General features: G+C 39.6%; 1 protein-coding gene across 1 annotated transcript in view; it reads left to right on the forward strand.

Moving 5' to 3' along the window:
• FLT1 (fms related receptor tyrosine kinase 1) overlaps positions 1 to 25,172 on the forward strand; it is a 78,759-nt gene that overhangs the window by 49,654 nt on the left and 3,933 nt on the right. The window contains exons 9-12 of the mRNA XM_040340474.1: positions 7,631 to 7,800; positions 7,885 to 8,041; positions 15,648 to 15,765; positions 20,336 to 20,444. Coding sequence (XP_040196408.1) covers positions 7,631 to 7,800; positions 7,885 to 8,041; positions 15,648 to 15,765; positions 20,336 to 20,444 — 554 coding nt within the window. The remainder of the gene's footprint in view (positions 1 to 7,630; positions 7,801 to 7,884; positions 8,042 to 15,647; positions 15,766 to 20,335; positions 20,445 to 25,172) is intronic.

The raw sequence follows: 25,172 nt of genomic DNA on the forward strand, positions 1-25,172 counted from the left end.
GGATAGGCTATATGACAATGTTGTCATTTTTCGTAAGGGTTGGATGTTACTCTTTCTTTTTGTGCTGAAGTTTCTTCAAAATATTAAGATCTAACCCAGTGTTTCTCAACCTTTTTTCAGTCAAGGAACCCCTTTAAAATGATGCACAATCTCAAGGCACCCTATTCTAAAATGTAAAAGAAATTAATGGTTTTACATAATGTAGCTGCATCGACACACATAAAACATCCCACATTTTATACACCTTTGCACACTGGTACTGACTAAGTATTCCAGTGTTTCTCTTCTCCCTCAGTTTGCCTCCCATATTCAGCTAATGTGACCAAAGTGCAGGGGGAGAAGGCCAAACAAAACAAGGACATCCCCAGGTGCTCATTGTCTTTCTTAACAATGTATGATGTCATCATTTATTAGAATCCCAGCAGCTGGCTCACATGGTGCCCAAAGTAGTAATGCTGCACAAATTAAAACCTGTGGCTTTGTGTAACCAAAAAATGCAGACAAGTTTCACCTACCAGCTTGCTGACAAGTTTGGGCAATTTGAGGAAATTATTTTTGCATTTTGCCAAGGTTCCCCTGAAGATCCCAGAAGGCACTCCTGGGTGCCATGGCACCCTGGTTGAAAAAGGCTGATCTAACCTTTTACATATTTTTTACCTATTTTTATGTAACAGTTCTTCCCATCATTTTACCCTTTTTTTCCCTATAATTTGGATACATTTAAATGTGAAGTTTAGCTGATAAAAAGTAATAAAATAATCATATCCACGAATTAAAGCCAGTGTGCAATTAGTCAATTTATTGTGCAATATAGTTAGAAAGACATTTTCAAATGTGTATTCGATTTTTTACTTTTGGATAAGAGTTAGAGCTCTGAAACGTTAGATGGGTGGAGTTATTTGTTGGCTTTTATCAAGTGTGACGATAAGAAAATGTTGATATTAAAAATCCTGATATTTTTCTCATGGAAAAGGAGGAACCCCTTAGTGAATAATTTGTCAATACCCCTTTACACTGTGGTAATAATTTGAGCTGCTGTACCCCATGCTCGTGAACAAGTTCTATTTTTGCATGTTAATGTGTGTTGCACTAAAGCAGTCCATTCGTTTAGCATAAAATGGAATAAGCACTGGGCCAATCTTTTAAATGGTACATGCAATGTGGTGTGCTGCAGTGTAGGTCGGTTGGCACCTACTGTGCAATGAGTTGGGATGCCACTCTAAATTATTGGTACTACAATGTACCACACAGAGGGTTTGATTTAATAAAACTGGAAAGTGCAACATTTGGTGCTGCTGCTGTGTATAGTAGCCAATCAGCTTCTAAATTTTTCTTCCAACTTATTCAATTAAAGTGATACTAAATCTCAGGGTTTTCAACGTAAAAATTACAAACATGTTATACTTACCTGCACTGTGTAGTGGTTTTGCACAGAACAGCCCAGATCCTCCTCGTCTCGGGTCCCCCTTTGGCGATCCTGGCTCCCTTCTTCTGTTGAGTGCCCCCACAGCAAGCAGCTTGCTATAGGGGTACCCAAGCCAAGCCACAGCTCCCTGTGTCCATTCAGACACAGAGCCGCAACCCGGCACCGTCCCCTTTCTCTCCTCATTGGCTGACTGACTTTGATTGACAGCTGTCTCAGCCAATAAGGAGGGGAGTCCCAGGCAGCCGAGACACTCATGTATCATTGCTAGATCTAGATGGACCTCAGGTAAGTATTTGGGTGGCTGAGGGGGGCTGCTGCACACAGAAGGTTTTTTTATCTCAATGTATAGAATGCATTGAGATAAAAGAACCTCCTACATTTATAACCACTTTAAGCTTTGACAAAAAAACTGGAAGGTGGTTTCTACACAGAGCTGCACCAGATTTTGCACTCTCCAGATGATTTTTTTTCCAGTAGATTACCTCTTTAACTTCAATCACTTGACAGAAGGCTGGCATTAATGCTCTGGGCTGCATGTGTGGCTTCTTTGTCCTTTACCCCAATATGAGACTCCTTCTCCTTAGTAATAATGGAATCTTACTAGTAAAATCTGGACCCTTAATCTGACCTATGTGAAATATCTACCACTTTCTGTACGATATCACCCTGCAGGCATCACTATATAGGAAGACTGCATGCTGGCGTACTGAAGAACAGTATTATTGGAAAACAATTAATTTACCATGTTTGCCCCCTCTTGTGCTTTTAGTTAAGTAGAGTTTTCCTTTAAAGAGATTTGTGAAATGACAAAGTAACAGGCTCCCTTAAAAGAATAAACTCCCGCCAATTGCCCAACTTCATCTTCACCATGCTCCCCACTGCTTCATTGTTTTACCAGAGCCTTCAGTAAATACCTGGTGCTTCTGGATATGGGAGAGCATACGTTCTCCTGCTAGAATGCATTGCTTTGGTCTTAACATACAATCCTCAGGTCCAAACATTGTCAAAGTCATTTATCCTGTGTAAACTCTGACATTATCTAATATGGAGCTTCCACAGCATTGGACTACCAACTGATGGTGGAATGGAGAAGCACCAAAGATTAGCGGAGCAGGAGAGTTGTTCTCACAAGAAAACCTGTCTCTTTTCCCTGAATAGGAAAAGTGACATAGTCTCTTCAAAGTCCCTTATTAAAGCAATAGTAAACTGCTGCAATACAAAACAAAAAAAAACATTCCCCTGCAAAATAATAGCACGATGTGCTAGTATGCATGCATCATATACTAGAATATAATGAAACACTTACCTTAAAATTAGACATGTGCACAGAAAACATTTTAGTTTTTTTTTTGTTCTGTTTCGTATCGTTCCGTAGGTTCGTTTCCGTTCGTTTTTAGTAAGACGCCCGTTTTCCTGTTCGTTCCCGTTCGTTTTTCAGACGACGAGATTTTTTCGTATTCCGATCGTTTCGTATTTTTGTTACCGTTTTATTTTCGTACATGCGGGATGGTTCGTTATTCTGTTTAATTCATGTTCGTTACTTGTTAGACTAATTAGAATAATTTTCGTGAATTTTCGTCAATGATTTGCATTCTGTGTTTTGGATTCCTTTTTCTGTTCGTGTTTTCGGTCGTGTGTTTGTGTGACATCTATGACAATTTGTTGTGGATGTCATGTGGGCATGCGACTGAAGATACGAACAGAAAAAGGATTTTCGTAATTTTGTACTTTCGTAAATATATTGCGGGATTTGCGGCACTTTCAACACGCGGCTCATCCATATTAACGATTGTTAACCCCTATACACTTGGTCAGACTTTTTTAACAACAAACATAAAAACGATCGTTTTCCGTTCGTTCTCAGAAAATTTGTTCGTTTTTAAACTCCATCAGAAAACCATTTTTGGGTTCAAAAGTCTGGCCAACTGATCTCCCTTGAGATGAAAATCCACAGAAAAGTTTATTTGGCTTTACTGTACTACTCAGCACAAAAGAGAAGCTGCTTTACTAACTACACTCACTGCCCATTCAAAAAAACGAAAATTACATCTGTGGCAAGGGATTTGCATTCTGTGTTTTGGGTCCTTTTTCTTTTGGTGTTTTCGGTCGTGTGTTCGTGTGACATCTGTGGCAAAAGATTTGCATTCTGTTGAATCCAAAATACGAACAGAAAAAAGGAATTCAAAATACAGGGTGCGGGTCTTTTGTTGTGGATGTCGTGTGAGCATGCGACTGGGGATGCGGACAGAGAAGGGATTCAAACAAGATACAGAGTGCAAATCTTTTGTTGTGGATGTCGTGTGAACATGCGGCTGAGGATACGAACAGAGAGGGGATTCAAACAGGATACAGAATGCAAATCTTTTGTTATAGATGTAATTTTCGTTCTTTTGCCGTTTTTTCGTTTTGTCGTATTTTCGTCAGATCGTTCGTTCGTATTTGCGGTTGTTCGTTATGCGGCTCATTCGTAATCCCGTCGTTTTCGTATTTTGGTGCTTTAATTTTTTCATATGTACACATTATTCTGCGGGTACGAAAATGAACATTTTCGTACGAACATAACATTCGTACGAACGGGAATGCACATATCTACTTAAAATTAAGCCCTCCAGCGGCGTGCTGAAACCGCCGAGAGGGCTTCCATCTTCCCCTGGTCTTCCTTCTAGGTCCAACTGTGTGATTGGCCAGAGCCGCGATGACGTCACTCCCGTGCATGCACAGGAGCCCTCAGTTATGGCACAGTGCTCTAAAGGTCTGGCATCACTGGCTGCATCCATGGTGAACATCTCCTAAGAGGTGCATGTTTAGGAGGTATTAATTGTACCTGCAGGTAACCTTTATTATAGTCTTACCTGCAGGTAAAAATCACTGCTTTAAAGAAGGCTGTTATTTCTCTTGAACATCAAACTGCCATTAAGTCAATAATTTGCTGATTAGGATATATTTTGATATTGCGCCATTCTTTTGTCTCTTAAACTGTGCAACGATTCTCTTTGTGGCTCACCCATTGTAGTCAATTCTTGGCAGTAAGGCTCAACATTCTAAAACTATAAAAAGAAGACGCAAAACTTTTTTGATAAACAATGCTATCTGTGAGGCTGATCAGATGTTTAGCACCGTCATTAATGGCCTAATGTTTTATACCTGAAACAAAGGTTTGCGTGAGAAATCTAATTAGGAAAACAAATATAGTAAGTGGGAATAGCCTCCATACCCTTGGTTCCTGAAATAGTAAGGGAAGACAATTAATTGTTAATGTGGCCCTAAGGTCATGGACTCAAGTTTCCCATAAGGTTCTGTAGCTGAGAAGCTATTCTAGTTCACATGATGTTATTTGTTCTAAACAATTAATGGTGGTTTTCCTGTCCTTTACATAATTGAAATCCAAGGGCCACTGTGGCTTATTATCAAGGCCTTTCAGGTTGTTGACTACAGTATATAACTAATGCCGCTTATCTCCACCATTCTGACAAATGATATCTATTAGGATAGGGCAATAAGATAATCAACTTAGTCAGTAGCATGTCTTATATATGAAATGCCTCATAATTAGCTATTTAGGCATCTATCACCCTAGATGCCTTTATTCCTTGCAGAAAAAAAACTTGATGCTTGTAAACTCGTTTAGTGCATTTAGGCACATTTATCCATGTCAAGCGTTTGGGTGTTAATTATTTAATTGGCTCAAATAATAATTCTGGTCATTGAAATTAAATGATGCCTAAGCACTAAACGTGGCTAGCGTTAATGTGCGTTTAGACGCGTTTATACACATTTTCACTCGTCAAGCTTTTATTCTGCCAAAATGCCGCTACTCCTGATTGCACTACCAGTAGTGGCCTCTAAACTCCTTTAAAGCCAATGTGTTAATGGACACAAGGGCTAACATGCAGGCGCATTTAGAGGCAGTAAGAAAAAAATGCCAGATGCCCCTAGGAGCAGCTGAAAAACATCCAAAGTACATAAGGCCTTATACTTGTGTGCTGAAAACTGGCTTCACTTTCATACCAGGAAGGTGATGTATCGAATTTCCTGGTTAAGCCCCACCAAAGCCATTCTAATGTTCAGAGAGGGTGCCCTTAAGCTGGCCATGGATATATTATCCGCTATTGTATTCTGACACGGAACTCCTCAGCTGTCACAATACACTGATCAATGCTGCAGCTGATTGGCTGCAAGCACTGATTGAATGCAAAAAGGTTCCTTCCCCTGACAATGTCCTGATGAGGATGAAATGCTTTGGGTGGAGAGTGGTATGTGACATCACCATGCCTGCCGGTGGGACTGTGTTTTGTCATGGGCACATTACTTCTTTCAAAGACTTGGGGCCAGATTCTCAAAGGCGTTACGACGGCGCAAAGCCATTTGCGTCGTCGTAAGTCCTAATCTGGCCCGGCCTATCTATGCGACTGATTCTTAGAATCAGTTACGCATAGATATCCCTTAGATCTGACAAGCGTAAGGCTCTTACGCTGTCAGATCTTAAATGCATTTTTTTTCCCGCCGCTAGGTGTCGCCGACGTAGTTTTCCCCGTCGCTTATGTAATTAAGCAATTTACGACAATTCCCGAACGTACGCGCGAACGACGCAGAGAATTTACGACGTTTACGTAAGCGTAAACTTGCCCCTGCTAATATGAGGGGCAAGTTTACGTAGGTCCGTCGTATGCCATGTTAAGTATGGCGTCGGGTCAGCGTCGGCTTGTTCCGTCGGTTACGTCGTTTTCCTAAGTCGTCTACGAATACGACTTTACGTCAATGACGCCCACGTCGGCGTCATTGACGTTTTCCGTCGAGAACTGGAACATGCGCACTGGGCTATTTTAAGCCCGGCGCATGCGCAGTTCGATTGGCGCGGGGGCGCGCTTAATTTAAATACAAGCCGCCCTCTTTGAATTACGCGGCCTTACGCCGGGCCAATTACACTACGCCGACGCAAATTACGGAGAAAGTGCTTGGAGAATACGGCACTTGCTCCAGTAAGTTGCAGCGGCGTAGTGTAAATGGCTTACGCTATGCCGCCGGAGATTCGACAAGAATCTGACCCTTGATGTTCTTTTTATTGCAAGATTTATTTATTGTCCTAAAGTTGGACATGAGCTAATAATTGTTTGCACTATATGCATTGTTTTCACTTATGGATATGATTTATATGCTGTAATTCACTTACATACAGTATTTTTTTGTTTTATTAATTGCCATTTTGAATTTAGGAGGTAGATGTAAGTATTTATTTATCATGTAAAGAAATAGCACATCTATTTTTAATTTAGTTAATTAGTGTGCTGCTGTAGTGTTTATTTATTTATACACTGAGCGCAGTGATTATTTTATGTTTTTATAAGAAAATAATAGGGAATATTTTTGCCAAACGTTTACCTTTTAAATGTTACTGGTAAACAATGCATTTTTCTTGAGCTCTCCAAGGAATACACTATGTTGTATCTTATATACAAGAGTCCAAAAAAAAATAGACTGGTAAACTTTGATTACTTTATTTATAGCTACACATTGTTTCCCATGAAATGAATGTAGGGGTCATATTAATAAGGGTTAGGAAGGGAATTTGTGAAAAAAAGAGATTTATTTTCCACAAATGTTCTAAATTCCATGTTCTAAAAATATCTGAAGCTATTTTTATGTACTGAAAGACAGGGTTATGTCAGTGAGCAGAATGTAATAGCTTCCATGGGTGATCCATATTATAAATAGTAAATCATTCAGAGTACTGAAGAGCAGATGGAACTAGGCACTACAACACCCAGCAACTGCCTGCTTTCTGGACTCAGACTTAACATGGTGGAGTGCTGGACTCTCAAGACTGCTGGTGATCCTGAATGGGTTAGATGATTGTTATAGTGTGGTAGAACTCTCCTGACAAATGGAGCCCCAACAGGGTCCCTGGGAAAGACAGCATACATTGAGCGATAGGGTGAGAGTACCAAGTCTAAAGAATCGGTCCAAATATAATCTTCATTTGTCACAATAAAATGGTCTATCAAGAGTTGACTTGCAATGTTTCAAAGGCTATGCACATATTCTATTTTATCAGGGCTTAATATCTATTATGCACTTTCTCATAGCTTGTAGATAGAAGCTCACCCATGTAGGTTGTTTTGCAGTCTTTTTGGCCCCAGCAGAATTGGTTAGGACATTCCACTGGCTGCATCTAAATATGTACCTACTATTGTTTTTACATCACAGGTTGAAGAACAATTTATTAGCAGCAGATAAATGTGCACGGTACCTTATCCATGGCAATAGCCTAACCATTAAAAATGTAGCTGAAGAAGATGCAGGGGATTACTCGGTGGTTCTGCGACTAAAGCAATGGAACCTGATCAAAAACGTAACCATGACCCTCAAAGTGAATGGTAAATTATTTACTTGTTTTCTCATTCTCTCAACATGTGCCCATGTTATATAGAGTAAGCCACTTATATTGATTTTTTTTACAGTGAAGCCTCGCATTTATGAAAAATCAACATCAATTCAAGAACCAGATCCACGTTTCCTAGGCAGCAGGCAAACACTGAAATGCACAGTGTATGGTGTTCCACCACCTACCATAACTTGGACCTGGCATCCATGTCCGAGAAACTATTCTAGGTCAAGGTGAGCATTATGTCTGCAGCACTTATATGGTTAATGTACATATTTGTTATTTACAGCCCAGTTGAAGTCACAAAATATATAAAAAGTCAGACAGACTTTGTACTATCAATCTCCCTTTTCCTAGTCCCATCTCCACTTTCCTGTTGCAGCAGTTGTGCATTTCAATATCCACCAGTTTTAGACCCAGCGACTCTGTAATGTAACAGCGCTGGTCAGACACACCCTCCTCCCCTTGTCTGCAAAATATTTTTTTTACTGAGGGGTGAGACTGTTTCTCAACTCTGCCAACACGAGCACTGCAGTGTTAGAGTGTATTTTGTGTTAAAAAGTTTGTGGCACATCAGAATTTTGGGGTGTTTTGGTGCATTGGCAGCCCATCGATTTCAAAGGCTGTCCGGGAGCCTCCCGGTGGAAGTTTGCTTGCCAGCTATTGTGGTCCTTTTTTCATCTGGGATCCTCACACCACGCTTTTTCTATCTTTGGCTGCAGGCCATTGATACAACAGGTACTTTTGAGCCACTGCCCCTGCTTTCTCCATCTGTGTCTCGGCGATCACTGCACTAAAAGGAGTGACAGAACTACCTGGGTGATTCAGGATCTGATGTTAACCTTTTCATCAAAGACTTCTCAGTGGCACTCTTATTAGATTAGTTATTATACTACCATTATTATACCATATATCATGTTTTTACATGATTATTTTAATCACTGTGTGTGTTTACTACATGTAATACCTACTATAAAATGTTATGCCTTTATCCATTGAGCGCTGCGTTTATTGTTATTGTGTCTGCTTGTCCATTCTCCAGTGGTTGGCGGCTGCACTGGTTATCGGTTACTTTTAACTTTACAGGTTGGACTGAGTCACGCTTAGTGTGGTTGTAGCGCCCACAGGGACATTTTTACGTTTGTTCATAAAACAATGCCCGTCCATATATTATTTTCATTAAAATTGTACTTCTAGTGAGGAAAAAAAGTATCTCAGTCCTGAGTGACAGCGTTCTGTCTGTTTTGCAATTAGTGCATTATGAGTAATTTTATGAGGTCCCAAGTTAAAAATAGCTCATGGAGAGAACTGCTTAAGATTTGTTATTCTGTACCATGCAAGAAAGCTCTATAATTGAATACTAAGTCCTTAAATCCAAGCAGGAACTGCCCCCCGAAATATAAAATCCCTCTTACATACTTAACCATCTGGTTTCAATGTGTTATATGTGGATGAGAAAATCATTGCCAAAAACTCTGGCAATTACTTAATTTGTAATTCTTCAGATAGTTTGCAGATTTGAAAAAACAAATAAGCGAAAAGTAAAAGGGGAAAACAACAGGAAATGGCATGGATGCTTGACCATGGTTTTCTGCCATAGCCTTCTTGGAATGCTTGCTGGATTGGCTTACCACTACTCTAAAACTGTCATTATACTTTGCATTTGTATTGTGGGACAGAGGAATAAAAGCAACATTGGTTATTTACTAAAGGAATAGAGCAGATTCGCTTGGTAAAGTGTATGTTCACTTTGCAAAGTCAGTATTCCCTAAGCTTAGTAAATTAAAAACTTAAGCTCCGGAAGGTTTACCCTCCTTCATGACCAGGCCATTTTTTACGATATGGCACTGCGTTACTTTAACTGACAGCACTGTACCCAATAAAATGTATGTACTTTTTCCCCACAAATAGAGCTCTCTTTTGGTGGAATTTGATCACCTCTGTGTTTTTTTTTTTTTTGCACTATTAACAAAAAAAAAAGAGCCACAATTTTGAAAAATGTTTTAAAAAAAAATAAAAAATCCTATTTAGTATTTACTGGCAGAAATAAAAAGTTTTACTATCCAAAGTTAACAGCAAGGGTAAAAGATTTAATAGATGGAAATATGAAAAAATTACTGAAGTTTCACTTTAATGTTTTCAGGCTTACTGGCTAAAAAAGTAAATATTACTTCAATATAATGTACTGAATTACACATGTAATGTGGAAATCTTGACTAGCAGACTTAAAGCGGGGTTCCTGCTGAAAAAAAATAATTCAAAGTCAGCAGCTACAAATTCTGCAGCTGCTGACTTTTAATATTAGGACACTTACCTGTCCAGGGCGTCTGCAATGTCCTCACCTGAACCCGATCTGTCCCTCGGCTCCTGGATGCAGGTGCTGGCATCTTCAGTAAGGGAATCAGGAAGTGAAGCCTTCCCTACTGTGCGAGTCGCGCTGCATTTCCTCACTGGTCACTGCTGTCTTCTGGGACCTTTGTGTCTCCCAGAAGACAGGGGGGGGACGGAGGAGGGGCCGGACATGGCGTAGATCGCTGCGTAATCTGCGCCGATCTATCGCCGGAAGTGGGAGAAAATATCTGTATTACACAGATGAAAGGTGCCAAATGTGACACCGGAGGGGGGGAGGAACCGGAAAAGCGGAAGTTCAATTTTTGGGTGGAACTCCACTTTAATGTGACAATTTCCTGTGCCAATGCAGAAAACCTAAAGTTTATATATAGGCAAACCCTTTTTTTAAATCTTTTAGGTAGAGTAGGGGAGGGTTAGAACCCGTGTCACGTTTTTATTGCTGTCTGTGTTTCAATTAGGGTGATTCACCCTTCTATTTGTATTGGCGACCATTGTCATTGAGAAAGAGAGGGGAAACCCAAAATGTTTGAGCTATCCCTAAAATAAGAGGAAATCTTCCAATAGGGGACACTTGTTCCAGGAACAACTGTCTAAGAGGGGAATTCCCTCATTCTGAACGTCTTCTTCTAACATCCTGTTGCATCTTTAGGGAATAAAGTGCAGGGAAACTTATCCTAATTTTTTTAATAGACATCAAAAATACCCTGACAGGGGTTTTAATCATTCCCTACTCTATCTAAAACTAAAAAAAAGCTTGGGCTATACATACACTTTAATTCCCTTCCCCCCTCCTTAGCAGCAATTAATTACCTTTCATTGACTCCCCTATCACTCGATTTAGCTGTCAGTAACCCTGTGTGAGCTCCAACAATTGGTCTGGAGCCTTCGCTGCTTTTTCCCAGTGACCAAGCTGAATTACTGAGGAGGGGGTTTTTAAGACCCTGTTATTTTGTCGCGCATATATCAAATATTTATCGTAAATAAATAATGGTGACTCGCAGAGGAGAATGAACTACAGCCAATCTAATTCCTTAGTAGTCTCTTAAGGGATCTGATTGCAGTAAAGTAAAATCTGACTGGTTGCTTTGAGTTTGCACTGCTACTAACTGGCTTATTTAAAATGGCGATTTTCTCAATGCAGTAACCCCATTTTAGCTAGCTTTATTTTATGTTTATGTGATCCTGACCTTAGTAAACTAAAATTTTATTGAAACCTCTGTAAAGAAAAGTCTAGGAATGAACAGTCGGAACTTGCATACTGCATGTGTGTTCCAAGCCACTGGAGTCATTTACTATAGGGACACAAAATGTTTGCTTTACAATATGAACATTCACTTAGCTTAGTGAAGGTTAAAATATGATCACATGGAATATCCAATCACGTGCAAGTAAATAATAAAATAAATATATTTTGTCTTGATTGGTGATTGAAGCAAACAATGCAATGATGCCATTACCTACTTTCTTAGAGGATTTCCAAATAGTAACTGAAGGATGAGAGAGACCACCTGCCATATGCAACTTTTACAAATAAGTTAGGAATCACAGCTTCCATTTTTCTGCCCTCTCAGATTTGTTTTGAAGCAATATTACAATATAGCAACTACCAATGATCCTGGGACTCAATAATACTATTGCAAAATAGGATGTCTTAGCACATTTGTGCATTGGCTATGAATTAATAAATGAAAGGAAAGCATTAGTATTCATGACATGTTCTCTTTAAATGAATATATCTTTGGCTTGACACTGAGGCAGTTCTATGAAAGGAAATGATCGGAGTGTGTTCAGTACTATGCCGCTGTTTACTATTCACCACTGTTCCATCAGAAGGCTCATTTATAACAGCCCATGGGTACTGTATATGAGTGACATGAAGTACACGCTTGCCCCGGAAACTTTGTTTCATTCAGCAGTTATAATTATACCACTCTATTGTGTTTGGCACGCCGTTCAGCAATGGCAGCAGAAGCTTTTTAAAAATGGCTAAGAACACGGGGAGTGAGCAGAGAGAAGAGATCGAGGACAGTCTAGCAGTAAAAGGTTGATAACAGTGGCCTGGTCCAGAATAGGCCATGGGAGCCGTCTTATCTCCCTTTGGCAGGAGGTGTTCCGAGTTTCCTGTGCGAAATCAGGAGCGTACGCTGCTTTCCTCTTCTTGTTTGGCTTCCTCCCCTATACAAGACTGTTCCCAGCACTGCTGTTATCTTTGCATCTTCAAACATGGCACAATTTACTTCCTTAAAAGCTTTATGTATTCTTAAGGGTCCAACTATACCCCCCATCTCCTGCGAGGCAGAATTAACCCCTTTGAGCATGAAGGAGCTGGAAAATGTGGCTGCATACGATTTGGAGATGATATGATGCATTCAAATTCTGCATGCAATAACTTGAAAGTATATGGGTTCAAGTGATAATATGGAAGGAACTTCTGTGCAAAAATTGTTAAATGCACTAAAAGATATCTGTATCTAATAGGTTAGGAGTCACTGACCCAGAACAGGTATATACAGTAGGTCAGGCATTATAAAATTACTGACTGTTTAATTGTTCAGAAGGGGGTCATTAATGGCAGTCCATAGATTTCTCTGATGGCAGGTGTCAGAAACCCAGGAAAAAAATGATAAGGAAAATTACATTTTTGTAGAGATGGGGTCCTGTCTTTTGAGCCTTTCATCAAACCTGAAAAACATCACTTTGACTGCCCCGTCAACTCTACTTTCACTGAATGTATCAGGAGGCTTCAGATGAATCTGCATAAATTGTTTAATCAGTAGCCCAACCATTTGCAGCGGCCACACGCTGAGAGCTTCAAATTAGGCAGAACACTTTAATAGATGGGGTAAAGGGTAATTTACCCCAAATCCACCATGCCAGTGGCCCATCAATAGATGTTCAAGCAACTGAGCTGGATCAAAAGATTTGAAAAGACAACAGGGCTCAAAGAAGCCAGGAAACTTCCTGTTTAAAGATGATAGTTTCCACTTTGAAGTTAAAGGTCAATTTGTGGTTGCTGTGGCCAAATCAATAAATACCTCATTTAAACAGATTAGTCAGTCCATGCTGGCTCTTATGTCCTCCTTAAATTCTGGAATATGAAAAAATAGATTTTTAGGTTGACATCATACTTCACCTCGTTTTCTCTTTGTTCGTGGAATTTTGGAATTTCTGTTTCTGGGGTAGAGGGGGCTCTCAGCAAATAAATAAGAACCAGTTTTTACGCCGCCAGTGATGTATAGTGTGAAGTATACCATAAATTAAATAAGTATGCATATTGAGATATTCTGGATAGCAGATATAGTATAATAGAAGGGGCATTAAAGATGTTCATGGTCACAAATGGTTAACAATGGAATTCCTGGTGGAAGTGTGGAATTGCTTTAAGATCTTTGAAAACATAATTGCAGGGGTTCTCAGCTTCCTGCTTCTGTGCGCTGCCAGATTTATGGTTTTCTTCCTCCCCCTCACCTCCTTTTTGGTTTATAATATTAAAATAGAAATGATGACTTCTGTTAAAGTCAATTCCTCCTTATTCATAGCAAACAGAAAGAAAAACACCAAAGTATGGTCAAGGACAGACTGCAGGAAAGTCAAGAATAAATAATCCCAAGATGTGTTACTCCCCCCTGCTCCTTCAAAGTGCTCTTAACCCAGAAAGAACTTTCCGCAGGGATAGAATCCAGGAACTTAGACTGCTCAGTGCAATAAGTATATGCTTATTTAGTCAGTGGATAAGGTAAAACTGTGTTTACTGCAATCACCCAGTTATGTGCAAGTTCAAATCCTGTGTTCATTTTGTTAAATTCTCCAAGGATTTGGGTATTCCTAGTGACAACAGCTTAGCAGCACAGTGGCTAAGCAGTTAGTACTTCCACTATGCAGCACTAGGGTTGTCAGTCTGAATCCCAACCATGGCCCTACCTGCATTGAGTTTGCAAGCTCTCTCTGTGCCTGCACACTCTACAGACATGCTAGTAGGTTAATTGGCCCTAGTATGTGTCTAAATGTGAGTTAGGAACTCTAGAATGTAAGCTCCTTGAGGGCAGGGACTGGTGTGAATGTACTATATATATATATATATATATATATATATATATATAAATATATATATATATATATATATATATATATATATATATATATATATATATATATATATAGTGCTCTGTAAATTGTCAGTGCTATATACATACTTGTAATACATAAATTATTGAATAAATACAATAATGTACAAATAATCAGGTAGATGACAAAAAAATTTGTAGAATGAAGTCTAATATAAAAATGCTAATTGCTGGAAGCTCGTTAGCAGTGTCTGACACTCTGAAATAGACCTTGTTTAGATGCTGTCTAAGGATTTGATGTCAGTGCTGGAAAGAGCAGCCATTCCATTTATATGTAAAACCAAACTGTTCAGACCTTCATGGTCACAGTGTGTTTCCATGTGATTCCCTACGGCATTATTAAAGGAATTTCCATATAGGTTGAACCAAGTCCATTACTTTCGTGTGTATTTAGGAGCAACAGAGACCATGTTCCCTCTCCTTAATTACATATTACTCCTCGTAAAAGACTAGGTTGCCCAATGTCAATGTATATTATTGCTTCTAGGCTACCACCAGCCCTACTCTGAACTGTATATAGTTTATTTACACTTAAAGGGGTTATAAAGGTTTGTTTTTTATTTTCAAAATAAATTCTTTTAAGCTAGTGCATTCACTAACCTTTTCCTTTAATTTCCCTTCTAAATGTTTTTTTTCTTTGTTTTCTTTGTCTGAATTTCTCACTTCCTGTTCCTCCTCAGTAAGCTGTTCTGGCTGACTAACCCCAAGCCAGAACAGCTTGGATGATGAGGGAAAGCTTACTGAGGAGAAACAGGAAGTGAGAAATTCAGACAAAGAAAAAAAAACATTTAGAAGGGAAATGGAAGGAAAAGGTAAGTGAACAAACAATGCACTAGCTTAAAGGAACCTATTTATAAAATAAAAAATGAACCTTTGCAACCCCTTTAATAAAGTTTACTGTTGACTATTCAGTATGGTTTGCATGTGCCTAGTGTGATCTTTTCAGTGTTATCATATCTTAATTATTCAGTTGTATTATGAGCAGCAGGTTTTGTTATGTATCGTGATACTTCATTGTCACCAGTCAGAATGTGTTCCTTCTGCATTTGTTTTGGTGCTGATTGAAATCTCAATATTAAGAGACAACCGTTCGGTCTTATTCCATTCCAATTTTCGTAAATGAGGCCAAGAAAAATCTTACAGAAAACTGCAGTATGGAACCCTAGCTATAAATATTGAAGATGAAGAGCTGACAATGCTATGTTACCATACAATGTATACAAATAGGAAATATTATAAAGTCCTGTTATAAATGTGAAATGTATTAGATAAGAAATGACACACTGAATAATGTATAATTCATATGCTGCTACAAAATTGTTTCAGTGTAATGAAAATATTCATATTGTTTTCCCTTGTACAGGTGTGATCTCCAACCTGAAAATGCTGTCCCTGCAATCGTAGGGAAATATAACAGTAGTATAGACAACAAGGTTTACAGTATCACAGAACGGGTCTACACAATTCAAGGAAGAAACAAGGTAACATTTTACATTTCAATGATTTGTAAGTCAACATGCAAAGAGAGACCATTGAGAGGGATGCTTAATTCCATATCTTGTTTCCAGACAAAAACTGTCTAAACAACCAGTCTGTAAGTTTTATATGCTGTTAGATTAATCTACTTTTAAGAAGTACAACATGTTCACCCAAAAAATCTGACATGTATGCTGCTAAACACAACATTTCAGGAGAACCAGGGAGGTTGTAGCTCTTGGTATATGGGAATAAACAAACTTGTTGTTTTTCATTTGCTAACCCACTTACATACAGTAAATAGTTATGGTAGTCATGCTGCACTGAGATTGTAGTATCATATGCTTAAAGTGGAGGTTCACCCTAAAAACAAGTATATACTAATTAATCCAGCATACTGCCGACATGTACAGTATGCTGGGGTTTTTTTTCGCTTTACATACCGTAGTATAGGTATTTTCTCCCCGGCTTCCGGGTCGTGAATCCCGTGGGAGTGGGCGTTCCTATTCAGAGACTGAATGTGATTGACGTATGACAAAAGCTTCACCCCCGACGCATATTTCGCGTCACCAGTTTCCGAAAGAAGCAGAACGTCAAGTCGGCTCTATGCGGCGCTATACGGCGCCTGCGCACCGATGTTCGGCTTTTTTCGGAAACGGGTGACACGCCTTTTGCGCCGGGGGTGAAGCTTTTGTCATACGTCAATCACTTAGTCTCTGAATAGGAAAGCCCACTCCCGAGGGATTCACTACCCGGAAGCCGGGGGCAAAATACCTATACTACGGTATGTAAACCGAAAACATAAAAAAACAGCATACTGTACATGTCGGTAGTATGCTGGTTTGAATGGTATATACTTGTTTTTAGGGTGAACCTCTGCTTTAAAGCATGTTTCAACTTTTGCAAATGTTTGTTCCATAGTACAGGTCTATTTGAAGCCTTGGTGCTTATCGCTATAGGCTCACACACCTGTAGTGGCCATGAAAAATGGATAACACCCCTTGTAAATGACTTTAACACTGGGATAACTATAACTGATTAAGGCTTTTGGTCATGAATTGTCAGTCCAAATTTTATAGGTTACCTTAGTCTCTAAAATTTAGGTTACATTTTATTGATATATTTTTTGGTAGTGGTGACATACTGACTTTGAAAAAACGAAGGCAGTAGAGAATGTCCACTTGAAAAAGTTAACAAAGTAAAACTGTGCTTTTAATATCCAATCAAATACAGGATTCTGACTAGCCAATGACTGAAATGAACACAGGTTGCCCTATTCACTAAGCCAAGTGAGCATCTACTCAACCCCATAGTGTTAATTTGCTGAAAAGTTGGTTTTGTAGACCCCTGGATGAGAACTTGTCATCCAAAATGGAGATTCAGTGAGTAACATTCTGCATCCTGTACCCTTGTTTTTGTGACGTTAGGTCTCCTACAAAGTGACAGATCCACTTTAATTGGCCTGTAGTCTAAACTGAAGAAGGTTCTTATGTGAACACTTCAAACATTCACATCAGTTATTATTTAACTGTAACAATAAAGTCTAAAGTGTTATTGATGTGGATGTTGGACGTAACTACTTTAAACATGGCTGTGCGCTTTGAATACCTGACCTTTTTAGTGTTTACCATGTAAGTATAAAAAAAAACCTTGTACTGGTGTAAGGTGGAGTGCAGGAAGCATGTCCTATTATGACTAAGTCAATCAGTTTATGACAGCTATAGTGTTCTAGCAAGATTTCCGCCAAGCACTTTGCAAAGGCACATTGAGAAATGGAGCCTATCATTGAGTCAAGTGTTGATACACACTAATAAAATATCAACTTCCACTTTTCTTTAATGACTCACTTCCCATATCCAAAACATTTTTATTCTCACGTCGCAGATCAGGAATAATCTTCTAGCTCTTCTCACCCTTGCTAATTATAGCATGTGGTGAATACGTGACGAGAAGTGTATTGTCTTTAATGAATGGACATATGTATTTCCCTTTTTGTCTTCCACATCTGTGAAATCTATGGGGTCTGTAGGTTACAGTGTAATCATGAATGGACAAAAACTGAAATAGACTCGCTGTACATTGTAGCTATGTGGAGGACTTACAGATAAACTACCTCTGCTGCTCTTTTTCCTTTTGCACACATAAGAACAGTCAGATAATGTTAAATGTTTGGAATCCCCATTCTGAACAATCTTTTATGCCCATGTATAGGTACTATGGGGTTCATTTACTAAAGATAAATAGACTGTGCACTTTGCAAAGTGCATTTGCTCTAGAGCTTAGTAAATGAGTACCCAATCACGTGCAAGGATTTTTTTTTTTAAACTGTATTTTTGCTTGCGCATGATTGGATGATGGGAGTCAGCAGAGCTTCTACTCATTTACTAAGCTCTGGAGCAACTGTACTTTCAGAGTACAATTGCACTTTACAAAGCACACAGTCTTTTTGCCTTTAGTAAATGAACCTTAGATTACAGCGACCGGTCGTAAGTATGTTCATGAATCGGCGTATCTCGCTCATTTACATATTCGATGCATAAAACAATGGAAGCGCCCCTTGCGGCCAGCGTAAATATGCGCCCAAGATACAACGGCGTAGGAGACTTACGTTGGTTGGATGGAGCCAAAATTCAGGCGTATCTAGCTTTAAGAATCAGGCGCATAGATACAATGGCGCATCTGTGCACTTACGCGGCATATATAAAGATACGTCGGTGTAAGTGCTTTCTGAATACGGGCCCTTATGTGTAGGCAGGAGCTGCCGTGAAAGCTTTCTGCTTCAGTGGTCTCTATAAAACCAGGGGAGTTGATTTACTAAAACTGGAGAGTACAACATTTGGTGCAACTCTGCTCTTCCAATTTTGTCAAAGCTTAAAGTGGAAGTCCATGCTAAAACTAAAATCCCTGCATCTATAGCCACCAGCATTCTAACACATATCTAACATATCTAGCCCTGTAAAGAAGTATACATTTTCTGCAGGCGATCTGACCCACGCTGAGCTGTCAGCCACGGCTTCATGTGGGGGACACGTCCGACAACAGAATCCCCATAGTAAGTCTATGGGGGACATCACTTCCCATTAATTTCACAGCCGTTGTCGGGTGTATCCTCTGCAGAGCTGGTCGAATCACCTTCAGAAAAGGTATGTATACTGATTTTTTCTTTACAGGGCTGGATAGGTTAGTGTTAGAATGTTAGAATGTTGGTGGCTATAGATGCAGGGATTTTAGTTTTAGCATGAACTTCCACTTTAATTGAACACGCTGAAGTTAGAAGCTGATTGGCTACCATGCACAGCTACACCAGATATTGCACTCTCCAATTGTAGTAAATCAACCCCAATGTGTCACTGACTAAAGCATCATTTTAGTGTCATAGAAAAATAGAACATATCCAAAAAATATGTACATTTATATCTATAATAACTCTCGCTGTTATTAAAATGTGGTCACTGTTGGTAAAAAGCATACTTTTTCTATTTTTCTCCTACTTCCTTTTGACTTTAAAACACATAGAAAAAATATCTTTTAAAAAAAATGATATAAAAAAAATTGCATAACTATTCTTCCTATAAAACTGCATTCATTCTGTGTAGGTTAGCATTTGCACATGAGTTTTATATGTAAAGTTTTTGCTGATGTATTTAATTTTTGATCAAATTTGTTTTAACCATTTTCTCTTAGGAATGAAGGTTCTTCATATATTTTGCATCTAGTACTGTTAACATTCAACAAAGAAACCATTACAACAACATATATAGTTATATAGTTATTCAGGTTGAAACAAGGCACATGTCGTTAACGTAAAAAGTGATTGTTTGTAAACGATCACCTTGTAAAACAACCGATTCAGTTTAAAATAGAAATGAAAGGCAAAACATGTGTGTATAGATGTAAAAGACAAACAAAAAAAACATTATACATACCTTTTTTCCCTTTTTTATAAGTGATCGCAATTCCTCAGCCCTCAGTTACGAGCTGGGGGATTGAGAAACAGCAGCAGACTGAGCTTCCTAGTGAATGGCTGTGCAGCAGAGGAGCGCCTGGACACGTCTGATCATTGGAGGAGAGCATACTGAGTTCCCAGCATATCTAGAGAACTAACCATGCTGTGCTCTCATGTCTAGCGTGGATAGTTTTTAATAGAAAAGCAGAGGGACTGATGGGGAGTCCTCACAAAGGAAGCTATAAAAAAAGAGAACAGGATAGTTTTACATACAAGTACATGGTACAGCAGGCACATATCAGGAATATACATAGCGACATAGTAGGTGAGGTTGAAAAAAGACACAAGTCCATCACACCTAAATATGAAGTGTTTTTTAATAGAAAACCTCCTTATACACAATCCTATACCCACAGATGATCCAGACGAAGGGTATAGCTTTTAAGTAGATGTGACATTCACTAAACATTTGCTGAAAAGATACACGTGCAGTGAATAATTGGTGAATGGGACATAAACTGCTTTATAAATATGCCCTTTATGTCTTAAGAAAATGTCACAATTCAGTGCATGAGCCTTATTATTTATAGCTAACATACTCTATTGTATTTTTTTTTCTATTTTTCCAGACTGCAGGCATTCTTATTATAGACGATGCTACAACATCTGGTGTTTACAGCTGCATTGCATCCAATAAAATAGGAACAGAGAGAAGAGATATAAGCTTTTTGGTTTCAGGTAAGGGTCTAAGAACAGATGTGCTGATCCTGAAAATTATCTTATAAAAATATTTAACAAAACTTTTGTTTTACTTTCCATATAAAAAAAAAAATGTTAACTCCATTGTCATTCTTCCTCTATAGCTATACATAGATGATATTTTGTATGCAAGTTAAGGCAAAAATCCACAAAGGTGTTGGTGGGTTAAAGCAAGCGTCTATAAAGCAGCTAAATACTTTACACCGATAAAGTGACACAGTTAAGGGCATCTCTGCAAAGAAACCATTTAATAACTGTCCTACTCCCTGTGCCCCCAATTCCTATGTGTTGCAGGGGAAAGCTTACTCAAAGATCCTTAGCTTCTGGGTGTGTCGGATGCCTTCCCACTTCCCCACTTCCCTCTGTGGTTCCTTCCACTGGCCCGTACATAATTACTCATAAAACTCCAAAGCATAGTAGGAGATGTCAGTGTCCAACACTTCTGGTGTTTTAAATCCTCAACATTCTTCAGCAAGTTTTCCTTTTCAGTGAATTGCAGTTCCTCGGCAAGGACAGGAAGGAAAGGTAAGTATGAAATGATTTCTTTTCAGAGATGCCTTTCTATGGCCTCGTACACACGACCGAGGAACTCGTCGGAAAAGACACATCATTTTCTTCGTCGAGTTCCTTGTTAGGCTTGTCGAGGAACTCGACAAGCTTGCTTTGCGTGTACACGGTCAAGACAAAATCTCCTTGTTCTCAAACGCGGTGACGTACAACACATACAATGGCAGGGGAAGTTTGATTCCACTGGTATAACCCTTGGGGCTGCTTTTGCTAATCTCATGTTACTCCATGTTAAAGCGGTTGTATACCCTGTTTTTTTTTTTTTTTTACACCTGTAAAGGAAAAGCCATAATGAGCTAATATGCACCGCATACTAGCTCATTATGAAATACTTACCTTAAAACGAGGTGAAGAGAACTTACCTGGTCCACGCCGAGCGAGATGTCATCTTGTTCCGGCGCATTGTGGGGGGAATATCTCCTAAACCGTACAGGTTTAGGAGATATTCTTTATACCTACAGGTAAGCCTTATTATAGGCTTACCTGTAGGTAAAAGTAAAAAAGTGGGGTATACAACCACTTTAAGTAAAAGTTTGCTAAGAGACGATTTGCACTTTTCAGTCTGTTACAACGTGAAAAATGTGTTATCTCTATTACAAACGCTACTTTTACCGAAGGTGCACTCCCGTCTCATACTTTATTCTGAGCATGCGCGGGTGTCTTAGCATACACACGATCGTGTTTCTCGTCGAAAACCAGCCCGACGAGGAACACGACGAGGAAATTGAGACTCCCATCGAGTAAAAAGAGAACTTGTTCTCTTTTTTCCTCGTCGAGTTCCTCGACAGTTTCCTCGATTAAAAACGTACACACGACCGGTTTCCTCTGCAAAAAAGCTCTCCCACCAAGTTTCTTGATGGATTCTGCAAAAACCAGCAAGAAACTTGCTGGGAGATATTTTTTTGCCGAGGAAACCGGTCGTGTGTACATTTTCGTCGAGGAAACTGTTGAGAAACTCGACGAGCCAAAAAGAGAGCATGTTCTCTACTTCCTTGACGGGAATGGAGAAAATTGGCTTGTCGAGTTTCTCGATGGCTTCACAAGGAACTCGACGAGCAAAACGATGTGTTTCGCCCGTCGAGTTTCTCGGTTGTGTGTACGAGGCCTAAAGCCTCGTACACACAGCCGAGGAACTCGACGTGCCAAACACATCGAGTTCCTCGGCCAGTTCAGCACTGAAGCCGCCCAGGAGCTCGGCGGGACGAGAGCTCCCATAGAACAACGAGGAAATAGAGAACATGTTCTCTATTTCCTCGTCGAGCTCCTCGTCGGCTTCCTCGGCCGAAAGTGTACACACGACCAGTTTCCTCGGCAGAATTCAGCCAGAAACTCGGTCGGAAGCTGAATTCTGCCGAGGAAACTGGTCGTGTGTACGAGGCCTAAGACTACTTTCACACTGAGGCGGTTTTCAGGCATTTTAGCGCTAGAAATGGCACCTGTAAAGTGCCTGAAAACCTCTCATTCATTTCAGTGTGACTTTTTGCACTAGGAATGTTAGGAAAAGTCCTGCATGCGGCATCTTTTGCAGCGGTTTGGGAGCGCTGTATATAGTGTTCCCAAAACGCCCTGCACATTTAAAGTAATGGGCAGCGCTTCCAAAGCGCCTGAAAAGCGGGCGCTTTTAACCCCTTCTTCAGCCATTAGTGGGGGGTTAAATGCGCCACGCTAGCGTCCTGAAAAGCACCTGCTCAAACAGCTGCAAATCACCCCTAAAATGAGCAGCGCTTTTCCACAAATGCTTGGGCGGCAGTGTGAAAGAGGTCTAAGCCATTGCCTTGTAATTAGCAGCAGTGCTGTAAACCTGCTGTGTATGTGCCTACATTTGGCAACTGGGCAGCCTACCAAGTTTGTGCATCCCTCCTGCAGACTTGATAGGCAACCAAATGGCCAACCAATGGAGCTTGTATGGCAGGCTAACAATATTGCTAATTGTGAAGCTGTGGTGCTTGGCATTATTGCCTAACTAACCTTCCAACAGATTCACAAAAATTATTCGTTTAGGAAAACTGAATACAGTGAAACACACTATTAATAGATTTTTAGGGTTTACATTTACTTTAACTCTCCAGCATCTATCAGAAATTGAAATATCAAGCAGACCACCTATGGTTATAGCTCCTAACTGTCCGGCATTTAGAGCAAATATCCCTCTTTTGGAACTAAATGTCTTTATGTTTCAATCTGTTTATTAAAGATTTTAACAAAAGGTATAAAATAGACATATCAATAGTAATCCAAAGGAAAAAATTGACAATTAAATAGAACCTCCATTAGACAAAACATATGCATGAGGAGAACACATGAGATGAAAAAAAAACATGGAACATTAGGGGAGGGTATCCAGGTACTGTAAATTATAAGACTCAGAGGAGTGTACCAAAATTTAGATTAGACTTAAGGAATCATACTCTCAATACCCTTAGTCTCTCTTGTATAACAAGGGTACAATTACATTTTTGATGTAACACATCGCTGTCGGCTCCTGGACCAAAGGCAAGCAACCCTCAATATGTTACGCCAAAGCATGTCGCCCATACCTAATGTTATTGTAGTAATAGATGTGTTCACTAGTTAAAACCTGGAGTACACTCGTCACATGCGCAACGGTTGTCGGCCCCCTTCGTGGGGGGGGGGGGCAATCACAGTATGCAAACCCCTAAAACAAGCCTGTGCCCTGAATTGTCAAATGGAGAAGTTGTAGTTACCAATAGAAGTGAGGCTAGAAGGAGTAAAAAAAGAAAAAAGGGGGGAAGAGGGGAGAAAGGGTAGGGGGACTCCACACTCCAACCTTTACAGATCAATAAACAATTTAAGTGGCTAGTGTCCTGGGATCAGCCGCCAGATATTGGATCCACAGGTTCCACCTTCTCTCAAACAACTTAATTTTGTCATTTAAGATTGCAGATAAATGATTGTTTATCACGATCCAGGAGAGTTTGTGCTTGAGCTGATCAAACGCTATGGCCGCAGACCTCTAGGACCTGGCAATGATACTTTTAGCAGACACAAATATTTAAGTAATGAGTTTCCTCTGGAATCTCAGGGCTCTTCCACCACTCCACCCAGTAAAGCATGTTTGGGGGATTTTATCAGGTTAACTTGCGTGAGGGAAAAGATAAAGTTATATACTCTAATCCAGAAATGCCTCACTTTAGGGCACTGCCACCAAATGTGGAGCGCACCCTCGGAAGCATAGCGGGGAGATGAACCCGTGATGTAATTTGCCAGCCTAACCGGTGCCATGTACTATCGTAAAAGGAACTGAATGTCTTTGTCCCACTATTTTTCCTCTGTTGTCCCTGTATGGGTATAGAAAAAAAGGGAGGTCCGCCCCCAGATCTCCCTTGATTGTGTACCCATAGGGGGTGATTTATTAAAGGCAAACAGACTTTTCACTTTGCAAGAGAATGTTCCCCAGAGCTTAGTGAATGAACTGAAGCTCTGCTGATTTTCATCATCCAATCACGTGCAAGTAAAAATGCATTTTTTTCTTTGCCCCGCGATTTGGTATTCTTTAAAAAATAAAAAAATTGGTATATACTGTTTGGCATTCTTCGGTTGTTCTTCATTTTGATCTGATAAATAGACTTCTTTATCTAAATTCACTATTTAACTATTAAAAGTGGTACAAGCACAAAACCTTTTATCGACCTCCAAATAAGAGAATTTGTTGTTCTGAGAAGCCAATAAAAAGGAAAACTAGTGGTGACAGAAGCATTTGTAAATACAATTTTGTGTTTTCATTATTCAGAAACCAAGTAACTGGAGGGAGTTGTAGGTGTGTGTCCTCTGCCTACATTATTTACCTAAAAAAAATCCCTCTTTTTCATTTCAGAATTTGAGATAAAATATTGTTTTTTCGTGATCCAGGAGAGTTTGTGTTTGGTAGATGAAATGTTGCTCAGGCTATTTTCAGTTTCTGACAAACTCCAGTACTAATCTTTTCAATTTTTTCTTTAAGAAAAAAAAGTGGTAGAATAAAGCAAGGGTCACGTCTCTCACATTGTCATGTTTTTAGTGAACATTACTAGTTGGAGGTCTCTCCTTTGAGTCAAAATTGCTGCTTTCCGCTGGATATTGATGTTTTGACTGCCTTGCTTTACCCCTGTGTGTGCTCCAGGACGTAGCCTTGTAGGTGGC

This window comes from Rana temporaria, chromosome 2 (genome assembly GCF_905171775.1).
Source record: "Rana temporaria chromosome 2, aRanTem1.1, whole genome shotgun sequence".
In the NCBI taxonomy this organism is placed as follows: Eukaryota; Metazoa; Chordata; class Amphibia; order Anura; family Ranidae; genus Rana; species Rana temporaria.